The 26,164-nt window shown below is 39.9% G+C and overlaps 1 protein-coding gene across 1 annotated transcript; it reads right to left on the bottom strand.

The window, feature by feature from the left end:
* Window positions 1–19,414: 19,414 nt before the first annotated feature.
* Window positions 19,415–22,315, bottom strand: LOC117571539 (antigen 5 like allergen Cul n 1-like). The gene is made up of 4 exons (XM_034253730.2): window positions 22,134–22,315; window positions 21,802–22,068; window positions 20,513–20,688; window positions 19,415–20,446 (listed from the first exon to the last, which is right to left on the bottom strand). The coding sequence occupies exons 1-4, from the start codon at window positions 22,281–22,283 to the stop codon at window positions 20,221–20,223; spliced, it is 819 nt and encodes a 272-aa protein (XP_034109621.1). The 5' UTR covers window positions 22,284–22,315; the 3' UTR covers window positions 19,415–20,220.
* Window positions 22,316–26,164: the final 3,849 nt, after the last annotated feature.

Below are 26,164 nucleotides of genomic sequence, written 5' to 3'. Positions count from 1 at the left end.
ATATATAGTACAATATAAAAATAATAAATTACAAGTAAAGTTACAAAAGATTACAATAATTTATATTTGTAGGAAAGTACATATATTAATAACTAAAATTTATTTGAAGATGAAAAAGGTTAGTCTAATAAAAACATTATTAAACAAAACTTGAATTTTCTCACATTCATTATAAGCTTTTATTTGAATTACTTAGAATATGCTCAATTAATAATGTTTACAAAACATTTTTCTACGTAAATCTAGCATTTCAATTAATTTCCTCCAAAAAAAAATATATTAAGTCCGATTTGAACACTCAAAATGTTCAACTGCCAAGTGGTCATGCATTTCTGCGAATACATCAATAGAATTTTTCCATGAATTTTGTGCGATTCGAATTCCAAAGAAGAGCATACGGCTGTTGTGTGCAACACCTGCCACAATCTGTTTTGGTCTCTTCTGGCTTGGCCTCTGCCTGGCAATTGGTAAAAGTTACTTACTTTTAATTGCACATGGCTTTAGCTTGGGCTTAGGCTTAGGGATTAGGCCACAGCTGTTTGGCAGCGAGGTAGACAAGGCAGCCTGTATGGAAGCTGAAAATTTTAGATGAAAGCGAGAGGAATGTGCTGAGGAATGTTTGCCAGCTGGCCTGGCCCGAATGGCAATTGACAAAGGCAAAATAAATTATCATCATTGTGACATTTTCATTTGTCAACGTAATTTGCTTTGAGTCGCATTTTTTCGCTCTCTCTCTCGATGAAACGCGTCCACGCCTAAAAGCTCACAAACTCTGCTACACTTTGAGCACCTTTGAGAACCCAAACTCAAAAAAAAAAAAAAAAATGCAGAAAAAAAAAGAAAGAAAAAAATGGCAATTTGGCGAGGAATTTGCTTTGCTGTCTGTTGATGGCTGGTAAATGGGTCTGAGCATGGGCTTCAGTTTGCTGCAGCCCCGAATGGTATTCCTCTGTGAGAGACAGAGAGAGAGAGAGAGAGAGAGAGAGTGATGCGATTGCTTTACGGGTGCCTGGGATATTGCTCATATTATTGCTGCATGTATTTTTAATGTGGAAATATGATTTGATTTTATACATTTATTTGTTTGCATTTGTCGCTAGCAATCTGCAATTTATTGAACCTGCTGCTCTCGCCAAAATATTCAGCATGCGAGCATGAGTTTGTCCTTTGATTCCCTTTGGAGCTGTGCGCATATATTGAACATAAATCAGGCGACTTATGTGCCACATGCAAAAACAACAACAACAACGCAACACAACTACAACACAACACACCGAACATTCTCTCTTTCCCTGTCTCTGTGTGAGTTCAGGTTTTGTGCTTATGTGTGTGTCGCTGAAAATCCACTACATAATTTATTGACATGGCATTGAAGTGCTCCCCGGCAAGTACTCGCTCTCTGCTCTCTGTTCTCTGCTCTGCTCTGTTTTGTGCTCTATATTCTGTACTCGATGCGACGGACTGCCAAATAGACTTCATCTTTCAACCGTCACTTTGAATATTGTACCATATTTGTGTCTGTCCCTATTTCTCTCTTTTACAGCTGTGTATATACATATATGAACTTGAGTTGTCAAAGCAAATGCCGCCATCGTGAGCTGCACGCTTCACAGCGTTCAAGTAAATGCAGTCATGGACACTGCGCTGCATCCGCAAATCGGTTTATTTAAATTATGTTACCATCGATTTAGCAATTGACATGGTTCAAATGAAATAAAGTTTTGAAATATAAAACACATATTTTCAAGTATAAGAAATAGTACCTTAAAGGTCTTCATTTTATCATCTTCTTTAGAAACCAATCAAAGGGTTAATAAATTCAAAATTAAACAAATAGTAATTTAATTCTCTAAATTTGATATGCAATTAAGTATTGAGCTTGACTATATTCCACTTTTAATATATAGAACATATTTTAAATAAATTAAAAAATAAAAATCAAAATTATGTTTTGCAGCTGCCAGAATATATCTTTCATCTTATTTCATTAAAGTTCCTTTCATAAATATATGGTTATGTTGTTAAATTGATGTGCTTTTATTGAAATTGTTACAAACATTGTTATCTATTTTAATTTATTTTAATTGCTGTAAGCTCGTTTGTTTCTTCCTAGCCTCATTAACATGCTAATATACACGCACTCACACATACACACACACACACACACGTACATACTCTCATGAAATATTAGAATAATTATTTGAGCTTCCGTTTGGGCACTGGCGCCATTTTCTGGCCCCCACACTCTGAACTTTCTTCGCTTCATTCTTGCCAAATTGTTGCGTATATAATTTACACATGTAATGAAATTTCAGTGGTTATCCGTGCATGCACCACCAACTTCTCCTACTCCCCAAGAAAAAAAGAAAACACAAAATTTGGCGCCACATATTCAGTAATTTTTCATTTTTCTTATTAATTATTTCTACTCTACACAGCAACATAACAAAAAAAGAAATAAAACAAAAAGCGTAAAATGAGAGAAAAATAAAGTGAAAGGAAAAACTTTGTGGCTTGCGCATAATTAAATTTGCGAACATGGAAAATACTATAGTATTTAGGCCAAACACAATGTGTGTTTGACCTTAGGCCGGACTGTAATGCGTTTTGATTAGAAAATCGTTTTAAAATTTGTTGTCATTCAGCTGATGTTGTTGCTGTTGTCTCTATGGTTGTGTTTGTTTGTTTGTTTGCTTGTTTTCTGTTGTTTTTGCATTTGCGAAGCGCCAAATGTGGTTAGAAATGCTACAGACCATTGCATTGCTGACCAAATCCCCATTTTGGATGTGTGTACGTAGTTGGGATTACACTCACACACACACACTCGCACACACACACACGCAAAAAGCCAGCTCAAATCCTTCTAGCCGAGAATTGCTTTTTGAATATGTGCTACATTGTTAGTGCTGCTCTCGTTATTATTTGAATACCCTGTGAAACTAATGAGAGTGTAAATAAAACTTACAGCGAAGATCAGTGAAGTAAAAAATTAATTATGACTTTCTATTCTATTCTGTACAGTACAAATCATTGCTCAATATAATATAATATAAAATTATAACACATTTTTGGTCATTTGGGCAATTTAGTTTACTACAAATATGATCTAAAATTAATCTTGAAACTAAAATGATATTTTGTTATCCTTGCTTTTTATTATCTTAATGTATTTAGCTTACCTTGTAAAGCAAATAAAAGTGTGCACTAAATCTTTTGATAATGATGAGCAGAATAGAGAAATATAAAATGATGCTTCCTCCTTCCTTATTGTTATCTAAAATCATCAACAGTCTTTGCCTCAACTTCCCCTTTTTTGTTAAATACAGGGTATCACTCAGCCACACTCTTCTTTGTGGCACACTCTTTGTTGTTAGTTGATGTTATTGTTGTCTCCATATATGCTCATAAATGGGCGCCTAGCTCCGAAAATGTTGCTTACTTTTTGCACACTTTGTGCTGTCATTTTTGCGGTCATTCTTGCTCCATTATTGTTGTTGTTGTTGCTGATGCTGCGGGTGTTGTTATTGTTATTTCTGTTGCTGTTGCTGCTGTTGTTGTTGAAACCCTAATGCAATTTGTCATTTTCAATTTTTGGCTCTCTGTGTGTGGCCTTTTGTCTCAAATGGAATTTTTCCAGGCATTTAGACGTCATAAATAAAAGTTGCATTTAAATTGCAGTATAAATATAGTTTGGGCTTAATAAATTTATATATGCATATGCAAATTGTTTGTTTCTCATTGCTCAGCTCAAATATTCCCTTTTTGCTATCTGGCTGCTGCACAGTCTGGCTAATTGGATCGTTTACTTGGCTCATTCACTTTCACTTCGTCCTCGCTTTGCAGCTCAATGCAGATGCATAAAATGCAATTACTTGCAATATGTGCGCATACATTTAATGCAATTTAAACTGACCGCACCCAACATACTCCACACTCCACACTCCACACTTCGCGGCTGTCCAGTTCCGTTGCTGTGGCACTTAACTCAAATACGCTTTTATGGCTTACACGCTCTCGCTCTTGCTTTTTACTCGACTCGAAGTGGAGGAGAAAAGTAAATCCTTTTGTTGCTATTTCTCTGGCTGTTGCTGTTGCTGTTGCCAAGGCGCTCATGTTGTGGCTTTTCGCACATACTCTGTGACATCCTTGCGACTGCATAATTTCTGCGAAATATTCGCTTGGTTTTATTTTGCATGATTTACTCTGATTTTCCCCCTCTCAGCATCTCCTCTCGATGTTAGGGGCTGTGTTAGTGGCTGAGCGTGGAAGAGTGTGTCTGCGCTTTGCTTTTGTAGTTTTATCACACACTTGACCCATAAATCAAACATGTGTAAATGTTTTCACTTTATATGCACACTCATACATATCAAATATTTTTGCGCTTCGTAGCCGAAAGAGGAGCAGGTCTAGGACAAGTTGCGATTGTAGGACGTGGAGGAGCGAGAGGAGCCTGCTTCTTATTCGTGCGTGTAAATGAAGTAGAGAAGCGTGTAAAATATGCCACAAATAGTCTGACAGCCTTTAGCATTCTATCCATTTTGGGCTATTTTACTTCACATTCAAGTCGTTGTTGCTGCACGTTGTTTTTCCCTATGTATCTATCTATCTATCTCTGTGCCTGGCTGCCTGGCTGCCTGCCAATCCCTTTTGACGAGTGCCTGACATTTTGGCGGCTTGTCATTCTATTTTATGTGATTTTTATTGGCTTAGCAAGTGAGACCTCAATAAGGCTACCAGCGCTAGAATTGAAGAATAAAATGTGTTGCTGATGCCAGAATTTAATATTTAATAACCTATTAGAAGTTGAAATGTTTCTATTAATAAAATAGCTTCTGGTCTTTTCGACTTAGCAATCAAGCGCTTATGCCATTTTTAATTAGTGACTCCATTGAATTTGAATTCTGTTTACACATTTAATCAATTATGCAAGCAACACTCTGCTGATTCTTGTCAATTGCAGACATTTATTTCAAATAATATTTTGCCATGGCACATTATGAGTATGACAATTCAATTAACTATTTATGAATAGCATTGAAATTGAGAGTGCTACATTATAATTAACAAGTGAGAAAGTAACAGTCGAGTGTGCTCGACTGTGAGATACCCGCTACCCATTTTTAATCAAGGCAAAATATTGCGATATTATTTTCCAAATATACCGAAAATACTAAAAAATACTAAAAATACACCAAATGGTATGTTTAGTGTATCGATATAGTACACCATTCAACATATACCATAGACGGCACAATGTACCAGATTGTCGGCCAAAGCAACTCAGCCCTAGTAAGTAGGCGTTTTTGCCCATATTTCTTTAATAACTTCGAAAATTTTTATCTGATCGCAACCAAATTTTCAAGAATCATAACTACTATAGTAATTATTGTATATACCAAAATCTAGCTACTCTAGCTTTAAAATTACGCTTGTTATTCGATTTCTTTCGATTTGCGGGGGCGGAAGTAGGTGTGGCAAAAATTTGAAACAATCTTGATCTGCGTGCAAACATAATAAATGCTGTCGAGAAAAAATTATAGCTCTATCTCTTATAGTCTCTGAGATCCAGTGTTTCATACGGACGGACGGACAGACGGACAGACGGACATGGCTAGATAGTCTCGGCTGTTGACGCTGATCAAGAATATTTATACTTTATAGGGTCGGAGATGCCTCCTTCTACCTGTTACATACATTTCCTCTTATAATACCCTTCTACCCTATGGGTAACGGGTATAATAAATTTAAATGCTTTTGCTTCTAAATAATTACAATGCACTCTCTCTCAGAGTATTGTAAAATACAAAAATTTGTGCAACCAAAATAATAAATTTAAATAAACACACTTAATTATCTAAATGAACCCAAATTTATTGGACTAGAAATACCACAAATAACACTCTAAAAATCTGCAAGAGCACGTTTATGTCATATTCATAATAGCAGACGTTGTAGTTACAGGCACTAAAAGTTATGAGCACTCCGCCTGATGACCTCCTGCTGCCTTCTGTCTGCCGGAAATTGGTATGAGTAAAAGGGGGAGTTAGGTGTGTGTGTGTGTGTAGCATTCGAGGGGGGAAAACTGAGAGACAGCTCAGGGTGGTCTGGTTACAACTTTTTCCATTTTACGCTTGAAAGCCTTTTAAAATGTAATTTTTGCCTAATTAGCAACAAACAAAGACAGCGAGTCTCTCTTCTCCCATTCTCTAAACTCACTCTCACTCTCTTATTCAATGTACACTGTCTTTGGCTGTGAGTCACGGCCAAATCTAATTTGCGCCTTAACAGCTGAGGCCAAGGATAAGCAGCAGCAGCAAGCTGAGAAGCGACAGCGACAGAAGCAGCAACGAAATTTGTGACCTTGAAAGCGAATGGTCTTAAGTGGTCTTAACTTGAGGCATTTGACGCGACAAAGTGCTGGCACTCCCGTTAAGTCACCTACGCATAGAATGATATATTAGCGGCGCTTTTTTGCCAGCCTTTGCCGCCTGCCTGCCTGTGGTATTCATAATCCTTTGAGGCGTATCTCGCATGCGTAGCCATAACATCATTGAGAATTCGCACGTCAAGAACGCATTGAGTTCCCAGACCGCCTTCTGTTTCCATTTTCCCATCAGCCACGCCCACTTTGCCCACTACTAACTGCTAATCCCCGTCCAGCTTGCCAAAGCATGCGAGAACTCTTCTCTGCTTCCGAGAGAACGAGAGAGAGCAAGTAACGTGCTGTGTTAAATAAAAAGTAAACATTTCTTTCCGCGTGACTAAATACCTTTCACTTGCTGTCAGTGGCACGCCCACCAGCTCACACACCGCCCACCACTTGGCTGTGTCCTTTTTTTATTAATCGCGTGTCGAGTCGTGTATGAAATAGAGTTTTAGTCGCTTATGTTTCTTTCGTTTACTCCTGTTATTGTATTTGTATTCAGTTTGCCGCATTTGTTGTTGTTGTTGCTGCTGCTGCTGCTGAGCTAATTAAAAATTATAATTAATTGCATTTGGTGTGCGCTCAACTCAAGTATGTGTGTGTGTGTGTGTCTTACGGGTGTGTCCCAGCATATCTTGGGAAATTCATCTAAGTTCTTGCCGTTTGCTTCGCTTCGTTCCGTTTGGCTTTCCGTTTCTCTCCGTTCCGGGAGCAGCACATTAAGCTTATTAAATTCACAGAAAACAGAAAGCACAAAAACAACAAAAAGGCCAGCAAAGAATGAAAACGACTTTCACCATTTGTACACACATGCATTAAGTTATTAAATGTTTGTTTGTTTGCTCGTTCGTTGACTACATAGAAAGAAAGCCAAGAACCAGCAACAACAAAAGCAACAGCAACAGCAACGAGGCTTACTTTATGCCCAAGGACGAGATGTTAAGCGGCGATTAGTTGATTTTACTGCTTATTAAAAATCATAATTAAAATGCTGAATGCCTACTGACGACCGACGACTGCCTGCCTGTCTGTCCTTGTACATCTTGGCCGAAGCGGAGCCATAAATATCCATAAATTGCCTGTGTTGTTGCATAACTCATTTTACCTGGCATTTGGTGGGCAGAGAAATGTTTTCGTAATTAATACGAAACACTGACAACAAATTAATATGAGAGAAATTGATGATGAAAGTTGATAGCAGTTGATACCCTAGTTCGTGGCAATTACATATAAAAGTTAACGTTGTTGACTCTAAAATATCAGTTGGAAATCAAACTTAGCTGATTAAAAGAAGCAGTCAAAGTAGTAAACTTTCTGTCAAATTGAAATCCCCTATTCAACTCTTATCATTGGGTAGCTATTAAGGCGACTTTGTACTACGTAATACGCACCCTTTTTAATGGGATTTATACAGTGTCAGCATTTATAATACAACACATTTAATGGGCTTGCATTGCACTGCCCCAGAAAAAAAAGAAAAGAAAAAAAGAAAATAATATAATTTCGCATTGATTTATGCAGCGTGTAAGTTTGCTGATCAATGGCAAATAATAAATTAAATTACTTTAATTACGCATTACTCGGACAGCTGCAGTATTAATGAGAGCCATAAAATATGAGATATAATTTACAATTTCAATGCAAAATGGAATGACGACGGCTGCTGGAGACAGTTTCACTTCTTCTTCTTCTTCTCTTGCAACTTATTGCGAGCACAATAAAACTTTTTGATTCGCCTTTAATGTGTTCGTGCTCACATATTCCTTTGCAGGTGGAGGGAAGCTCAACCGCAAATCAATTAATTTCGTTTTATTATTATTATTATTTGCTATTATTGTTGAAGTGAGAAAAAGTGCTGACAGCGAAAATGCCTTTCCTACTTCCACTTTCACAAATGTATTTCCACTCTCCCATTTACATCATCATCGAGTCGATGATGATCAACATTGTTCACGAATAACTGAGGAAAGTGCTTACAAGGCCTCTTCGGTTGCCTTTGCGCCGTGTTAATTATTTCCGCTGAGGCTGTAAGTTTTATTTATTGTATTATGCGTGAAGTGTTTTGCCCCAAGAGAAAGAGAAACTGACAGGAAAGCTGCCGCTGCTGCTGCTGCCATGAAATATGCATACACTTTGCTCAAATTTTGACATAAATTGTGTTTAATTGATATTAACAGTTTCATTTCAGTTGAGTTCTTGGGAGTTTCTCTAATAAATCCAGCAGTTGAATCTTACTTTTGCCACTTGGCGTATAAATTAATTAATAAAACAGTGCAGGACATAAAAAGGCAATTCGTGAAAAATCAATACGATGACTGATTATCATCATCCCACTCGCTCAGTATATTCAAATTTAAATTTGAAATATATTTGGAAAATAAATCAGGAGTTTTCGAGGGGGAAAAAGTTGGGTCAGCCAGCTGTTGGTTGGCTGATTGATATGCTTATAATTTACATGCCAGGGACCAGGATTTGTTTGCAATCATCTTACAAAAATACATACGAACACAAGAGAGAGAGAGAGAGAGTGAGGAAGAGAAAAAGAAACAGAATTTGGCAATTCCAGTTTCGTGAGGCAGCTAATTGACATTGATCGACAGTTGCCATTTTTGCGCTGCCTTGAAATAATTTATGGCCTCGCCTTGGGCTCGAGATTCGTTCGGGTCGCTGCCTATCGACTGCTTACTGCTTACTGCTGCCTACTTACTACCAACTGCTGCCAGGCCAATCATTTATTCATTCATTAATTTTTGTTTGTTTTATGTTAATTTATTTATTGCTGACTGCCCCTGGCCACCTGGCGAGCTAATTACCCATGCCTGCCGCTTCTCTCTCTCTCTCTCTCTCTCTCTCTCTGTCTCTATCGCCTTCGCCCGTGTGCGCATAAATTGTTGGCAGGCTAAGAACCAACTGAAATGAATTGAAATGAAATGAATTCAAATGAAATGTGGGAGAGAAAAAGGTGCAGAGCAAAGAAATTAGCTGATACTCGTTTGTGACATTTGACATGTTGCTTTTTGATTGGCACACGCAATAAATGTATTGTAATACGCGTAATATCCTCCATATTCACAGTTCATTTGCTTAATTATGCCCGAGTATTCGCCATCGTCATTGCCATCGCATTCGAAATTATTCACCTTATGAAATTGAACACTGGCGAAAGTTATCATTTCGTGAAAAAGGCTTCGCTTTTTGGTGTATTGCGTATTTTAATTAAAACACGTACAGACTCAACGCCTCATCGTCCTCTGCTCTGCTCTTCTGAGCTGAGCTGCAAACGCGGCCAGCAAAGGGTGTGGCAACATGCATGCAGCAATTAAAGCCAAATAATGGCAACCAGCAACGCATACAAAATGGAAATGAATGGCGCGCAAAAGGCTAACAAGACGACGGCGACGACAATGGACCCTGGCAATAGCACATTGCGTATACGCCTCGTGCTGCTTTTTTGCCATCCATTATTTTCTACTTTTGCATTTCTGTTGTCCCTTTTTATATTGTTTTGTTGTGTGTCGTGTTGCTTCTTTGCCTTTTGCACGGCTGGTCACGCGCGCAAAGGTCGCGTCGTGTGCCCCCTCAAAAAAAAAAAAGAATGCGAAGAGAAGAGAAAAAAGCGAATGTTGCGCAATTGCTTCGACAGTTGCATGAATATTCGTGGAACAGCTTGAGGGAAGAAGTCGACTTCTTCAAGACAATTTACTTGTGCCCTCCACAGATTTTTGGCAACGCGAAGAGAGCGAGAAGGGCGTCACTCAACCTTGCTTAATTATGCTAATTTATGCAAACAATCAGTGTGCGCAATAGGCAGACAAGTGACAATGAGAGAGAGAGTCGCTACAAACAAAGTGCTGGGCGTGCCTGGGGCCAAGATAAGGCACCCACACACACACACACGTACACACAAACACACACACAGCCATATGCGACACAATTGACTTGAGCTAACATACAAAAAAGATACAAGATACATTCAAGCAGTCAGACAGAGATACAATTGGGGCCATTGTTTTACAACTGCAGACAAAGGCATCAAATTTAACTTCTTTCGTGTGAGCGAGCGAGCGAGCGTGTGTGTGTGTGTGTGTGTTAAGTGACTTGTTTTACAACGACAATGATAACACATGCACAATGAAATACACACGCTCATAGAAGGCGCAGAGAAACATGTATTCAAACAAAGCAAAACAAACATCTTGATAAGACAAGCGACAGCTCAGAATGTCAAACTGCTGTTGTTGCAATTGTTTCTGCTGTTGCCGTTGCTGTTGTTGTTGTTGTTGTCGGCTGTTATTGCCACTGCTTCTATCTGCGGCTTGTCTGACATTTTGTAATTGAAATTTTGTTGCAGCCTACTTTCAGGCGTTGATTACAATATGCAGTCGCAGTCGCAGTCGCAGCCGCAGTCTCTGCTGTCGTCGTGGTCGCAGTCATCGTACTATCTATCCACATTCCACATACGCCACGTGTGCACTTAAACAAATTAAACTAACTATTTTACGCTCAACTGCGTGTGTCTGGTTTTTATTTTTGTACAACGCACTCGTCCTTCTCGCTTGTACGTTTGTGTGTGTGGTCTATGTGAAAACGCCATTTTAGAAATTAAAAAATATGTTGAAGCATGACATTGGCTTCATTACGGCGACAGCGAACACAGCACAACAAAATATGTCCATGTATTATATCATGGAAATTCAGGAAATGACAAATAATCAATATTCAAATGAGGCAAAAGTTAAACCCGAAAGCTTAATTAAAGCCAATGTACAAATAAACAATGCTTATCAAACAGAAAAAAAGAAAACCTAGCTATTTATTTAAAATTACTGCTAAAAATACAAAGCAGGTATCCGCTTTATATTATTGTAATACACAAAAAATAAATACAACACATTTAATCTATGCAACTAGAGCTTGCTGTTTTGTTATTTATTATGTTGGATAGTTTAGATTTATATGCCCAAGTGCTACATCATGTTGTTGGCTCTTTTGGTGCGTTGCCTGCTCTGATTTCAAGCATAAAAACACACCACAAACACACACACACACACTCACACAGAGATACGCTAAATACAAACACACAACAGAACACAAACATACACACACATTTATACCCAAGCGAGAGCAACTTGTTGCCCGTCAGGCAGTTTTCTTGTCTGTTGTGTGTGTTTTGTACTGGAATTTTGAACTCAAGGTTAACGTGGCGCATATTAAAGTGCAAATTTGTTTTATTTGGCAGCGTTAGTTGCATGAAAAATGAATGAAGCCGGCCGGCTCCCCAGTAACTGTCTCGACTGCGGACTGACGACTGGCAGATACGGAAAATTTCATTGAACCTAATCAGTTTTCAGGCCAACAAGTTGGGCACGTGGCAACCATATAGCCGAAGCCACTAATCCCATAAATAATGCAAAGGCAGAAGCTGCTTGACAGGACACTGTTTTCTTTTGTGGACAGCCCAGCCAAAGATGTTTGTCGTAGTAGTTGCTTGATGGCTGGACTTTTGGGGGCTCACAGCTCAGAGCTCAGAGATATGGCCAATCATTTCAAGGACATAAATTCACGCAAATGTTTCAATCAATTTTGTGAGGCCTGGCTCAATACAAATTCAATTTGACCCACAAATTGCTGGCACAGCCCAAAGAGACACACTCACCCTCACCCTCACCTCACTCCTTGCTCATTCCGATTTCGTCATGTTGTTATTGAGCCATCTTTATGCGATTACACAAACAACGAAGCAGCAAAGGACTGGACAGTGCACACAAAGGACCAAGCACAAGAGAACGTCGCACTAAAAAGGACAGCGCACCGGAAATATCTAACGATTGAATGAAACGGAAGGCAGGCGAATAGAACTACGATCCCCGAGGTGAATGCGAAGGGAGAGAACGAGTAAGCGGCAAATAAATGGTATGAAAGACAACGAGGCAAATGGCTTCTTTGGAGACCGACGATAGCAGCTGCATGACATCGACTGAGTTCGAATGGGCCAAAAATCGCTTAGCAAATGCAAATAAGGTGACTCCCCAGGACACGCCCACACGCCCACAACATGTGCACCATCGCTGCTCATTAAAAACTGACAAAATTGAGTTGTAAGCCAGGAAGACACATTGACAAAATAACAGTTGGCAATGCGCTTAGGCGGGAGGAGTTCCGCAATGGCTGCCACTTGCAAAATGCCTGGCCGGGATTTATAATGTTGTCCTCGACATCGTCCTCGACAGCAGGCACTCGCTGCTGTCGTTGTCGCTGTCGCTGCCACTGCCACAGCACAAGCAACAGCAGCAGCAACAGCAACTGCGACAGCGACAACGACAGCAGCGACCCTCGAGTCGTTAAGTGCACGCGTTAACCTCATTTTTGGTTTTGCAGCGGCAATAAAAGAAAGTCCTGCAAGAGTGCAAAAGTTGCAATGAAGTCGTAATCGTAACTTAACCAAACGCCTCAAAGTAGTTCACTTTGGCTTCGCGTATTTACTGCGTCTTTGCATGGCGAATATACGAGGCGAAACATTCGCAAATAGTCAACTTGTATTCAGCACAGAATGCAGCTAATTTCAATTTATACTTTTCCAAAGTGGCTTGATTGATTTTTTTCTCTATAATTTAAGAAAGTTTTGGAGAAAAGGTAGATACAATGCTTTCTTAGATTTTCGATTAAAGGAAATGTTTTAATTTGTTAGTGCAATAAAATTTTGAATAACGTTCACCCCCATTTTACATTTATCTTACAAAAATATCTCTAGAAATTTCACATATTGTAAAGCAGTAACAGTGACTACTATCATAATTTGATTAGACCTCTACTTACTGCAGTTAATGCAGTGACAACTGTCCTTTGATTTCATTGATTTTTTTTATTTCCAATTAATTGATTTCTCTTTGACAACTTTTGTAATTTGAAATCGGTCAATGCCATAACTTTTGTCGCAGTCGAACCCAATTCCATGGGGGAAATAAAACACATTGCATTCATGCGAATGGAGAACTTTCAGACCGAGTTGCATGCCACGTCGAGTGCCACAAAATGTATTGAAGCAACGCGCGTTGCATAAACAATGAAAAACACATAGCAGCCACTGTACAGATAAGAGGCGTGTCAGTGGCTAAATATAGCAACAATCGACATCATTGCGGCACTTCTCCGACCAAAAGCACCCGTTGCACAGTTACCCATAATGGAAACTGCAACATTAGCCAACAGGCATTTTGAGTCCTTTTTTTTTGGAGAGGCTCGACTCGGTGTCTGTATTGTGTCGGGAATTCAGACATTGCCGGGCATTGTCTCAGTGTATGTCAGACGAATGTAACAATAGCTGTGAGCTGTTGTTGTGTTCCCTTTCATTGCAAATGTATGTTATCAGCAAATGTCTTCCATGTGCCAATTGGACCTGTACCTGAGCCTTTCATAACGTATATCGCCATTGTCTGGTTGCTGTATCTATTATGTGTATTGTTCAAGAGTTGTACGCTACTCGTTCCAAATACTCGTCGTGAACCAGAAAAATAGTTAAGCAAACTTAAAAAACATTCATAATTCCTTTGGTTGGTGTTTGCTTAAAAAGTCATTAAAAATATTTTATATCTGCTGCTAAGGAAAAAACAATGAAGATCCAAAGCACAATGACTGCAAGCGAAATAACTTGATTTTTATATTATCCCCTCGCTTGCAATAAATGAGCAATAATCTTACAAAAGGGGCGGATTCAATTTCAAAACTTAGTGTCTGCTGTTTTATTGCCCGAAGATATGGCAACGTAATGCCATATAATGAACACGAGCACAAACTAATGAAAAGTCACAAGACACAAGAGGAGCTAGCTGACAATGGTAAGTAAGACCGAGAGCAAAAGGAGATGAAAACATTTTAATAAGAAATAAAATCAAGCTACTTATGAAACTGAAGCAATAATAAATAGTCTCGTGTCTCTTAATCCCATTTTGAAAGCGTATTTCGAATGAAAAATTCATTTATAGGTAATCGTTTTGCTAACTCACCATAAAGCTTCGGTTCGGCGGCTACTTACTTATCGTAATCATCTGAGAAACGAGTAATTTCATAGCAATTTCACCAGCATATTCCATGGCATGGCCTTCACAGCTATCATTGCCTCAATCCATCGCTCATTTCGGCTCGCTTTATCACACAGACACACAGTTCATTCCCTCTGCTCATTTTCCGAGAATCACTTCAAGTTAATGACGGTCCTCTGGTGTTCTCTTGTTCATTGTTTCGAAGCTAGGGGCTACTTTCTATTAAGTACGGCTGCCAACTGCTCATAAATTTACAGCCAACCACAACGGCAAACTCGTTCACAATATGAATTGATTACATTTTGCCTGCAGGTTAGCTCTGCTCTGCGATGGTCAGGCAATATCAATAACTATCTGACGCACACCTCACACTAGAAGTGTGTGTGCAATTGTGCGGGTGTGTAGGTGTGTGTGGATGAGGGTTAGAGTTCAGCAATTTTTCATTTCAATTTCTCAAATTTACAGCAATGTTCGATTTCTTTTTGTTTTCTGATTTTCCTATATAAATTGCATACACGCTGCGTATACACAATATATATATTCTCGAATATCTACATATACATATATGCAAATAAAATATTGTACACGTATGTTTGCTTGTATGTTTCCCAGCATCATCAGAACTTACTAAATTAAAATGGTCAGCGGGTTGGTTTTGTTGCTACAGCATTTACGAGTATTTTCAATTTTCGTAGCATGCTTTTAGGCGCGCACGTTTTATTCCACTCTTCCCCAGGACTATCTGTATTATGTTCTCAGCGCTTTGGGTGTGCGTTCGGCATTTAGTTTTTGTTTAGCCACAATTTTAGGAATAGATTTCTGATGGTGATGGCGTTGCCTCGCACTCTCTGCTCTGTGTGTTTGGAATATTGATTAAATTGCAACGTTCAGCACACAAAAATAAAAAAAAAAAACAAAACAAAAGGGCAGCCAAAAGCCAATATCAAATGGCTAACAATTGCAAAGCTTGCATTAAACGTTGATTGCACACATAAAAACCTTAAACAATTACGCCCATTGTATGGACTTTAAACTGCTGCCAAACAAATTTATTAAACACGTGTCGGATATTTGTTTTGTGAGGCCAAAAGTCTCACAAAGTGAGGCAATTTATTTGTGTTGGCAGGCCAGGCAAACGAGATGCGTGGATAATTAAGCGAGAATGTGCTCAGTTTAAAGTGAAATGATGAAAGGAGTGAAACATTAGCTAAATCATCTGTTAAACCGTAAGCAGTCGGGTCGCATACTCCGCTCTCCTTTCCCTCTCTTTATATATCCCTCAGCAGTTGTCTCTCAACTGGCCGATTCTCGATTCTCTTTAGACACTCCCCAGTCGCTGAGTTGCTCAGTCGCCCAGTCGCTTTGGAGGCGCCTCGTTTGCGCATCCTGCCGCTTAGTCAGGCTTTCAGCAGCAACGCCAAGGAAGTTGTTTGTTAAACTCAGACGTAGCCTGCCTCTGGCGTCGCTCTTCCCCTCAGAAGCTTCACGAGCGCTCCATTAAAAATGCATTTATCATTTGGCATTTGAAAAGCTTCCTTCCTGTTGGCAAGCGACTGACACCTAAGACCGGCAACACACCAGACCGCTATCCTTTCACTCGACTGTCTCTCTCTCTCTCTCTCGCTCAATCTAAGTGCCGCAGCATTTTAAACAGCTGCCTTTTTATATATTTTTGCCTTAAAACTTGTTGGACGAAAGCACAAATTGTATTTGTTATACCCAAAAACTTTTACAAGTGAGCTAAGAAATATGTGCAAATTTAGTTTGCAAAAGTGAAAACTAACACACACATGAGTGTGAGCGTGTGTGTGTGTTGTGCACTTGAGTTGAGCGCAACTTGGGCATGTTTAAGCGTTAAACTGTTACTTCCACATGCGCGCGCACTCTGCAAGGACGCCGTCGATGAACGACAAGGATGTGAGTGTGGCCAAGAGGTTGCTTGAGGTCGGGAATCCAGCTGGCCATCAATGCAGTTTTAACTAAGAGCCGAGACAAAAGGCAAGCCCCAAAGTGTTCATAAAATGTTCGAAGCCATAGACGAGAGTCCCGCTCCATCGTCAAGGACCTCCGCGTCCCTATCCGTTCCCTCTCCCAGTCCACGTCCTGTGCCGCTTTCAACTAGGTCAGAACCCAAATGGTGCCGCATTGTAAATTGCGGCCAACGACAGGTAAAAGTTACCGCCATCTACGAGTGTTATGTCCCAGTCTCTCTGTGTGTGTGTTTGGATGTGTGTGTGTGAGGTGTACATGTCCTGTAGTTGCCATTCATGTGCAGCCGCATTGCAGCGCCTGCATAAATTTCATTAGATTTTAGCTGTGGGCTCCTTTGGCTGTCCCATTGTTTTGCTGAATAGAATTTTATGTCAAATCAATTGGCTTTCAAAGCTGCGCTCATAAAGAACGAAGCCAACAAGACCAGCAAAAGAAGTAACGATAGAAGCTGAGGGGTACAGGACACAGGACACAGGCACGGACACGAACACCGGCACATTCTCCTCGTAAATGTCTGGCTAATAAAGTCATAAAGAGCCGTCGACAACTAGATGTCCGTGCGTACGTGTACGTGCATGTGTGTCTGTGTGTGTGTGGCTATTAAACGCACCTTGAGCCAAAGCCAATGTGCCTAGAAGTATGCTAATAAACGTAAACCGTACGCCATTATGGAGTTGCCCATAAAAATGTATAAACAGTCAGTCAGACTGAGGAATGCTCTTCAACGAGCTACGTCATTAATCGAGTACTTTAGAGTACTTATTTGATACACTCGTAATTTGCAGTGTTCCTTTTTGCAGTTGTTTTTGTTTTTGTTGCCAATTAGGTGCTTTAGTTACACCTCGCCGCTGCTCCAAATGCGCATTATTTTCAATGTTCCAATGCTTTGGCGCTAATCAGCTATATATAAATGTTCTATGGACTTGCTGGCTCCATAACATTTTATATACACTCTCTCACTCTCACGCTGTTCGATGCCCATAAAAAGCAAATGCGGCCAAGTGGCTGGCAAAAAGCATTTGCTCGCCTCGCTAACATATTACGAGTATTCGTATTCGCATTCGCCTTGTACACCACTACGTATACGTAATGTGCGCTTGTGTGGGAGGGGTCAAAGGGCAAATGCAAAAGGAAACCGCCACCGCCACCGCGAAACGAACGAATGCGAGTCTGAGTTCTAGAGCTGAACTCAAGTGAACAGCAGACGGCTTACATGTCATACAAACGTGACAGGCTGCTGCTTAACAATGATAATGACGTTGCTTTTGCTTAAGAATGAGGAGCGAAGAGCGAAAAGCGAAAAGAGTTGAGGCGGCTTATGGTTGACAGACGTTTTCTAACACACACATCCGCCTCCTTCCTCGTTGCAGTCTGCTGCACAGAGCACGACAGACAAAAGTGCATTCTAAAGCGATGCACGCTAATGCACCATTATCAAAAGCTGCCCGAGAAGACTCGTAAATCTTCACTTGCATCTGACTGCATAGCTTTAATAGATATTTATGTGTCAGTGTGCGTGTGTGTGTCTCAGGAAGTGTGTGTTGGGGCGTCGCTGCATTTGTAACTGGTCATAAATTTTGATAAATTGCTGAACTATTTGCTGGCAAACAAGCTAAAAGCTTTAACTTGAGGCGTTTAAACAGAGTGCAACAACTGCAACAACAAAGAAATGTAACTTAAACCAAAGCCAAACAAATTGTGGCATAAACACTACAATAACAGCAGCAACTACAACTGCATTTGCCATGTTTTGCTACAGAAACAAACAAAATAACTAAACAAAACTAAACTAAGCCAGCCCACAAATGACACTGTGGCATTTCTATTTGAGCGCCTTTTTGTTTAAGTATACCCAACATATGTGGGTAAAAAGTGAGGTAGTTATAAAAGTACTTGCCCGTGCAATAATAGTTAAATAAAATAAAATAAATAAATGCATTTTATTTCAAATTTTCTTTTATATTATATTTCTGCAGTAATAATCATTCCTTTTTGCAATACTTCTACTTTTAATTACAACCCAAGGGTATTTACAAGCCACATTCTTTCAGCTTTACAACTTTTATTTAACTTGATTTTTCTGTTTTATTTTAGGCCGCAGGAAACCTTAAAAACGAGCAGCCCTTCAAATTTATGTGCTGCGGAAGTGGCGACTTTTAGTTTTTCCAGGTGCTGGCAGCCGAGACGCAAGACGAAAACAAATCGCGGAAAAGCGGAGAAAAGCTACATTAAAAGAGGGAAAGTGCGCCATATAAAAGCGAGAGCGAAAAGGAGTTGCACAAAATCGCGCTCGATGATGAACTTAAATGCATTGCGAGTGCGCTCAAAGCAAAAGCGGATTTAAGAGTTGCCAGCGATTTTGCCGGCTTTTGCTTTTGTTTTTTGTGTTGCTAATCTGATGGAAAAGCAACGCGCAACATTCATTTCCATTTTCAATCAACTGAAGTCGCATAAAATAATGCAATTGAAGTGCTAATCGGCTTGGCCTTAGCACATTTATTAATCAACTGGGAGCTGGGAGTCAACTCTGAGATTGCCCAACATTTGTCCGAGAGTCAATTGTGCCATAGAAAAATGGAAAATGGAAAATGGAAAAATAACACATATTATGCTTTGGCTCTATATCAATTAACTGCTTGACAGTTTTTCCCCCACATGTTTGAGTTCATTTTAAGCTCCCTGGGGTGAAGACCCTCTCAACTTTCTCGCTTAAGCGCAAAAAACATGTGTTGCAACAACTCTGTGTGTGGCTTGTGGTTGACTGCAATAAAATGTTAAGCTCTTGGGTAGGGTGGCTAACCAGCCACAGCAACAGCAACAGCATCAGTATGGAGCTGAGAGTAAACGCTGGGGACATCTTTGTGGCAAAACTGCAATACGTTAACAATAAATAATCATTTTAGCTGACATAAATTCTACAGCACAAATTGAGCAAATACTGAACAAGTTCGAGTACTGATTTCAATTCAATAAAAATGCATTTATTAAGTTGTTTGATTTCAATTTGTCGCGTGGCAGGAAGTGACAGCCAATGGCATTAGTAGCACAAATAGAATTCCAGTCACATTCGCAACGGCCTCTCTTCCCTGCTCTGCTCTGCAGTATCGTCGGCCATGCTGATATCCTGATATCGCTCCAATTAGACGCTTTTCATGCAACAACACTGAATTGTGTCTTCCTCTGTGCATCACATTGGCAGTTTTGTCGCTTTTGTCCAGGTAATTGCTTTGGCACATAACAGCGCCAATTCCCGGCATCCTGATAGTAGTTATACCCTCTGCCCCCCGCGCTCAGACTCTGGGGTATGTCCGCGAGCTGTGAGCTGTGAGCTGAGCGCGATAAACTTTATTGCAATGCACAGGAAATTGGCAGAAATTCCATTTTGATGCTGCGCCATTTGAATTTTGCATGCGTAATGATTTTACATTTGCCACGCAAAGTGAGACAAGTCAGGGAATTGGGTGCAGAGTGAGAGCGGCTCTTCTCTCTTTGGTATGTGGAATATTTATTGGTGGATCGGCACGCGCCAGAGAAAACGCCATTCAAAATGAGATAAATATGCAAAGCATTAATTTAACACGCCCCAAACTGAATGAATGCATTGGGCATCGAACATTGGGCATCGAGCGTTGGGCATTGGGCTTTATTTGTGGCTTGTTTGTGGTGTCAAAGGGGTGGAGATGGAGGAGGAGGTTTCGTATTAGATTATATTGTTGGTATTATGTGCTTGCATTAGGGTATTTGTGTAGTTGGTTATGCTGGCATTTAGGCAAATATTTCCTTTTTGGAACAGAGCGCTTTGTGCTGCATGTTGGGACCGGTGAGGCAGCCGACGGCGCGGAAATGATAGATCGGCCTGCCGCACACAAAGTTCTCAGCATAGTTGCAGGTCAGCTTGAAGTAGGTTATCTCCTTGGCCACATAACGAGAGGCGGCGCAACCAACATGCGTGTTATTCTCCACGGCCATGACCGCAAAATGGCGAAACAGTCTGTAAAATACCGGAGAAGATGGAGAGAGAAAGCGTAAAGGATTAGCTGACCAACTGGCCACTTACGGCGACTGCCTGCCTCTCCACATTGGGCAGGGATAGTGCTCGACATCCGCTGCGGTCATCAAGTTGCTGCTGTTGCTGCTGTGCTCGCCCCACCAAGTACGGACGCCAATGCCCAACAGCTGCGGATACATCTTCTCCATCAGCTCATTCTCCACCAGACGCGTCATGTTGAACAGCTGTAAAGGAAGAACGTGCAAGTTTGAGGCAGGCGGAGTACACGCCTATGCGTCACTTAAAGGCCACAAGAATTTCTCTAGGAAGAGGGTCGAAATAAGTAAAGCCAAGTTTAGTTGCATATCAGAAGATGAAGTTCTTCCACTTAATGACCGATAAACGAGGTGAGTATGCCGCTAAGTGCATCTTAGTGCTAAATACGGTTTGGTCAAGAAGTGAAATTTAATTCCTATTATGCTTAAAAGTGAAGTGAAGCCAAGTGAACTTTGGCGAAATGCAGCTTGGCATTTAAGTTATAAAGAGTGACCGGTAAGCGAGGTATGAGTGTAACATCTTTCCTTTACTTACAATTATATTTAAAGGCCACAAAAATTTCTCTGGGATGAGGGTAGAAATAAGTAAAGTCAAGTTTAGTTGCATATCAGAAGATAAAGTTCTTCCACTTAATGACCGATAAACGAGGTGAGTATGCCGCTAAGTGCATCTTAGTGCTAAATACGGTTTGGTCAAGAAGTGAAATTGAATTCCTTTTATGCTTAAAAGTGAAGTTAAGCCAAGTGAACTTTGGCTAAATGCAGCTTGGCATTTAAGTAATAAAGAGTGACCGGTAAGTGAGGTAAGTATGCCGCTAAGTGCATCTTAGTGCTAACTATGGTTTGGTCAAAAAGTAAAATGGAATTCCTTTTATGCTTAAAAGTGAAGTGAAGCTAAGAACATTTTAGCAAAATGCAACTTTGCATTTAAGTAATAAAGAGTGACCGGTATGCGAGGTATGAACGTAACATCTTTCCTTTACTTACAATTACATTTAAAGGCCACAAGAATTTCTATGGGAAGAGGGTCGAAATAAGTAAAGCCAAGTTTAGTTGCATATCACTTGCTAAACTTTTGCAGAAGATAGAGTTTCTCCACTTAATGACCGATAAACGAGGTGAGTATGCCGCTAAGTGCATCTTAGTGCTAAATACGGTTTGGTCAAGAAGTAAAATTGAATTCCTTTTATGCTTAAAAGTGAAGTGAAGCCAATTGAACTTTGGCGAAATGCAGCTTGGCATTTAAGTAATAAAGAGTGACCGGTAAGCGAGGTACGAATGTAACTTCTTTCCTTTACTTACAATAATATTTTGACCAGAGCGCTTAAAGTTGGCCGTGTTGTGGCATTCGTCGTGCTTGGCCTGGCACATGCGTGCATTGTAGCTGGCCAGGGTGGCAAGTTCTTCGCTCCATTGCATCGCAACCAAGCGTGCAGCACGTGGCAATATTGTGTTCTTACCCATGGCCAAGCGTTGCCGCTGTTCGTTGTGCGCCTTCAATATGATTTCAGACTGATTTGTCAGATTCACCAGCACTGTATGCTCGGTGGTGCAAACCTTGTGGGATTCCTGGCAAATGGCAAAGAATAAATGAAAAGTCCGACGTTTTCTCAATGCTGGCAACATCTACTCACATTGAAAAATCTTTCGCAGGCCACATGACGTTTGCCCATGGGACAGAGCTGCTGATCACAATAAGGATTCTTGGGTCCGGTTGTTGGCGCATCCTGGCTGACTGCAAGTAGCACACAGTACATAAGAGCGAACAATACGAACATCTTCATTGTGATCCAATTAGCAAAACACTGCTACAGAAAGAGGCCAACATTCTGGTTTTATACTCAAGAGTATTTTGTTAATCGCTGATTTTGCAAAGCAGTTGACAGTTGGTTTAATATTTGGAGACCATTTAAAGCCTGCTTTTAAATGATGATTAAGCGAACTCAATGTGTGTACGTGCCTGCCAATCATTGCCTGACATTTAATTCAACTGTTAAATAGTACAATCAGCAATTAATTGAATTTATTTGCCAGCAAGTGATAAAAAATAAAACAGAGTAAAACCCACAACCACATTCACATTTTAGTTTAATGGGTTATTAGGTTTCAATTAACGCATTAAATATACAAACAAAATGCTTCACTAAAAAAAAAAAAAAAAAAAAAAACTAATTGGTTTTTTAAGGCTCTTGTGAAAGACTCTCAAATTCCAACATTATTTATGAAAATTTATGTTTTTTTAGAAACTAGCTTAATACAACAATATATTTCCAATAAATTTACATAGAATTTGATTGCATTTAAATAGAATTATAAATTTAAAGGTATTTAAACTACATAATTAATGTTATTCTTTGAAATATAATTAATACTCGAACATTACTTTAATGACACTATTATTATGCATAATTTATTTTATTTTTATTAGCAAACACAAAATAATTTTCATCGATTTATTGTCTTTAATAGCTTATTCACTTTAAGTGTGTGCAATTTGATACAACTAAAATTGATTCATTTGAAGATTTGTTGGCCTTTTTTCTAACAGTCTACTTTATCGGGTTTATCTGGTATAAGCTTCAATTGGCTCATCAAGAATAAGTTGTAATTGTTTTTGGCATGACATAAGCTTTTCATTGAGCTTAAACTTGTCAGTCTCTTCAAGCATTTTTAATGTTCTTAACTCGGCCAGCAAATTAGCCGCAAACACTTGGGAAAGCAGCGCCTGCTGCCAAGGATAATTTCCATTTTCATGCTACAATCCAAAAAAGCTGTCACCATTGTTGTCGTTGTCGTTGTCGTTGCCGTTTTCTTAGTCGCTGTCGTTGTCGCTTCTGTTATTGGTGTTGTTGTGGCTGTCGTGTTTAACGCTCGAGTGCCTAAGCTGGCATTCCCTTTACTTCTTCCCATCTCGCAATGGCTGTTTCGCTGGCAACGCAACTGTCAATGAGGTTCGCATTAGGCAACATTAAATGGCACTTCATGAAGGCGGAGAGAAGCCTACAAAATCCTTTCGCGAGGCTGCCATGCTAATAACTCAATATCGCACAATTGATTAAAGGAAAGGTCCTGCGCTAAGGACATTCAGCCTTCAGCTTTTAGCTCACACAACTCTTAGCACCCAGCTGCCTACCGTAATTGTCTGGCAACTGATGCTCGGCTGATTTGTGTAATTGGTTTTATCGAAGCCGGCTTAATTAGGCATGACTGCTCGAGGTGGCAAAGCAGTCCTGCAACTCTCGCCACGCCTTTAACTGCTTTAAACTTGAATTCACTGTGAGAAGATAAATGTTTAAATTATGCATAATTATTCATATAGGGAAATTTGCGCGTGCAGCCATCAAAGTTCTCCACATTCTCCATTTTTTTCTGTGGGGTATGTTGTGCTGTTTAGTAGGTTGTAAATTTTAATGCAAAAACGAAAAAAGAAAAATAAAGGAACTGAGGCACAGCAGCATTTTTGTTTGATTTATTGTTTGGGGCGAGGCATGTGAAGGGGCATGCATTAAACAACAGACAAGGGCCAGTCTCTGGACAGCGAAACAGTGAAAACCGGAACCAAAGCTGCCTGCAAACAGCAAATATCTGAAGGCAGCACTCGAGGCACGCGCGTGCACCTGTTGCCTCCTATTCCTATATCCACCATTCCCTCTCTCACACTCTCTCTCTCTCTCTCTATCTCTCTGCGACTGGCCATTGCCATAAAGTCAGTTTTGGTTGGCAAATTTATGGCCTACTACGTGGCCCCTATACAATATTTTGTGCTTTGTATATAATTCATTTTTAATAGAGAAACAAACTTTGCTTTTCCTTTTTTTTCTTCTTCTTCAGTTGCGGTTGCCATTTCTGTTGCTGTTGCTGCTTCTGTTTCAGTTTCATTTTCGTATTTTATGCTCCCTGTGCGATATTCTATGTGAGTGTTTTTGCCTGTTTGCTGGGCCCATAAATTTTGTGGAGACCGCATTGCACATCAAAGTGCGGCCATTGTTATCAGGCGTTCAATTATGTAAGCGTTGTGCATTTAGAATGTCATTATCAAGGCAAAGGATGCAGCTGGAGACGCTGCCGAGCAGCATTGTTTGGCCTCTTGTTATCTGAGCAATGCATCTTCGGCGGCGGCATTTCCTTCCAAATTGCTGCTGTCTGAATTTTGCAATTGAATAATCAAGCTCAATGGCATTGTGGTTAAAGGCGAGACTATGCTCCTTTCCTTTATGCTCTGCTCTCCTGTCCCCTTTTGTCATTCGTTCGAGGTGATTTATTGTTTAGTCAGGTCGCAATAAATTAAATCAGCCTGCGCTAATATTTGCCTAATAAAATTGATGCAAACACATTGCGGATTTCGGAATACCCTTGTCAAAGGATTGAGCTGAAAGACGCCGTTGAGCTGTCGCTGGCCCATCAATATGCACATAAAGTTCAATATTTCACGCAATTCACCGAATCCTGTTACAATAAGCCTTAATTTTATGCAAATCTCGTCAAAGTAACCGCCTCCAGACATCGTCTATATATCCTGTTGCCCTCTCTCTCCCTCTCTGCTCTTCCATTCCACTCCCCCGCCATTCCATGTGATGAGCTTAGTTCGCGCAATCCTCTCTGCAAGTCGTTGCGAAAGTTTTTAAGCGCCGCCGTGTAAAACTTGTTCGTGTCCTGCATGCCAAGAAATGTGTCAACTGCGCCAAGTAACTCTCCAACGCCTCGACTCCTCGTCTGAGACTCAATTCAAATAGAGTTTGCCCCAGTCCTGTCCTAGTCTTAGTCCTAGTCCTCAGTCCTTGTGAAATGCCAGAGTCGTAAACATAAAAATCTAGCGCATTTCCCGCTTATCGTCCTCAACTTTCTGCTACTTTTTGGGGTGGAACCTGCAACTCAATTTAAGTTAATTAAGTACTTAAATTTTGATCTAAATACTAAACTCTAATCGCGACATTCGCTGTTCTACAAAATACACAAAGGACATTAAAATACTATGATGTTGCAACAGTCTTGGTAAACTTTACGGAAATAAATTATAATAGCAAATTTATTATTCTTGGTTGATTTGCATACAAAACTTTCGTCGTTGCAAATAGTGTTAAAATAAGTTGAGATGTTGAATAATGATAGTGATTTAATAATAGTGGTTTTGTCATTTTAATTTATTTATATTGATTTTTATTCTGTTAGAATATCAACTCAATAGTTGAGCTTTTATTTTAGAAATATGCTCGCTTTTAGCTTTGTATATCATTAAAATACCCTCACTTGGCTTAGAGTATAATTATGCAAACATTTCATTATACTTTTTTATATTATTGTGCAACGGAAAAAATACACAAGCAAACGCAAACACACACACAGACACACACACTTGTATATTGTTCTCTTCATGTGCGAAATTTTAAAGCCGCGCAAAATATGCAAAATTTCTGTGTTGTTTTGTCACATTCAACGACGCGGCGTAATGCATGCACATTTATATAAGGGTGTGTGAAACTGTTTGTGAGTGTGTGTGTGCATTGTTCTTGCACATAAATTTTAGGCAAACACATACACAAAGGCGGCCAGCAGTGTATTTAGGTGAAGGCCATGCGCTCAGCCCCAAAAGGCGGCGGCGACAACAACAGAGAACAGAAGGTGGAGAAAAAAATGAAATGAAATAAAATAACATACCGAGTACAAA

This window comes from Drosophila albomicans, chromosome 3, assembly GCF_009650485.2.
Source record: "Drosophila albomicans strain 15112-1751.03 chromosome 3, ASM965048v2, whole genome shotgun sequence".
NCBI lineage: Eukaryota > Metazoa > Arthropoda > Insecta > Diptera > Drosophilidae > Drosophila > Drosophila albomicans.
The sequence above is the reverse complement of the archived record's forward strand: the minus strand, read 5'-3'. Positions and strand labels throughout refer to the sequence as shown.

What these genes read in the sequence shown, in the direction of transcription:
- LOC117571539 (XM_034253730.2), bottom strand. Translation starts at nt 22,283, where the DNA reads ATGAAGATGTTCGTATTGTTCGCTCTTATGTACTGTGTGCTACTTGCA. An exon ending in CCTGCGAAAGATTTTTCAAT is followed by an intron (nt 22,069 to 22,133) that starts GTGAGTAGATGT and finishes GCCATTTGCCAG; the next exon opens with GAATCCCACAAGGTTTGCAC. An exon ending in GCTCTGGTCAAAATATTATT is followed by an intron (nt 20,689 to 21,801) that starts GTAAGTAAAGGA and finishes CTTCCTTTACAG; the next exon opens with CTGTTCAACATGACGCGTCT.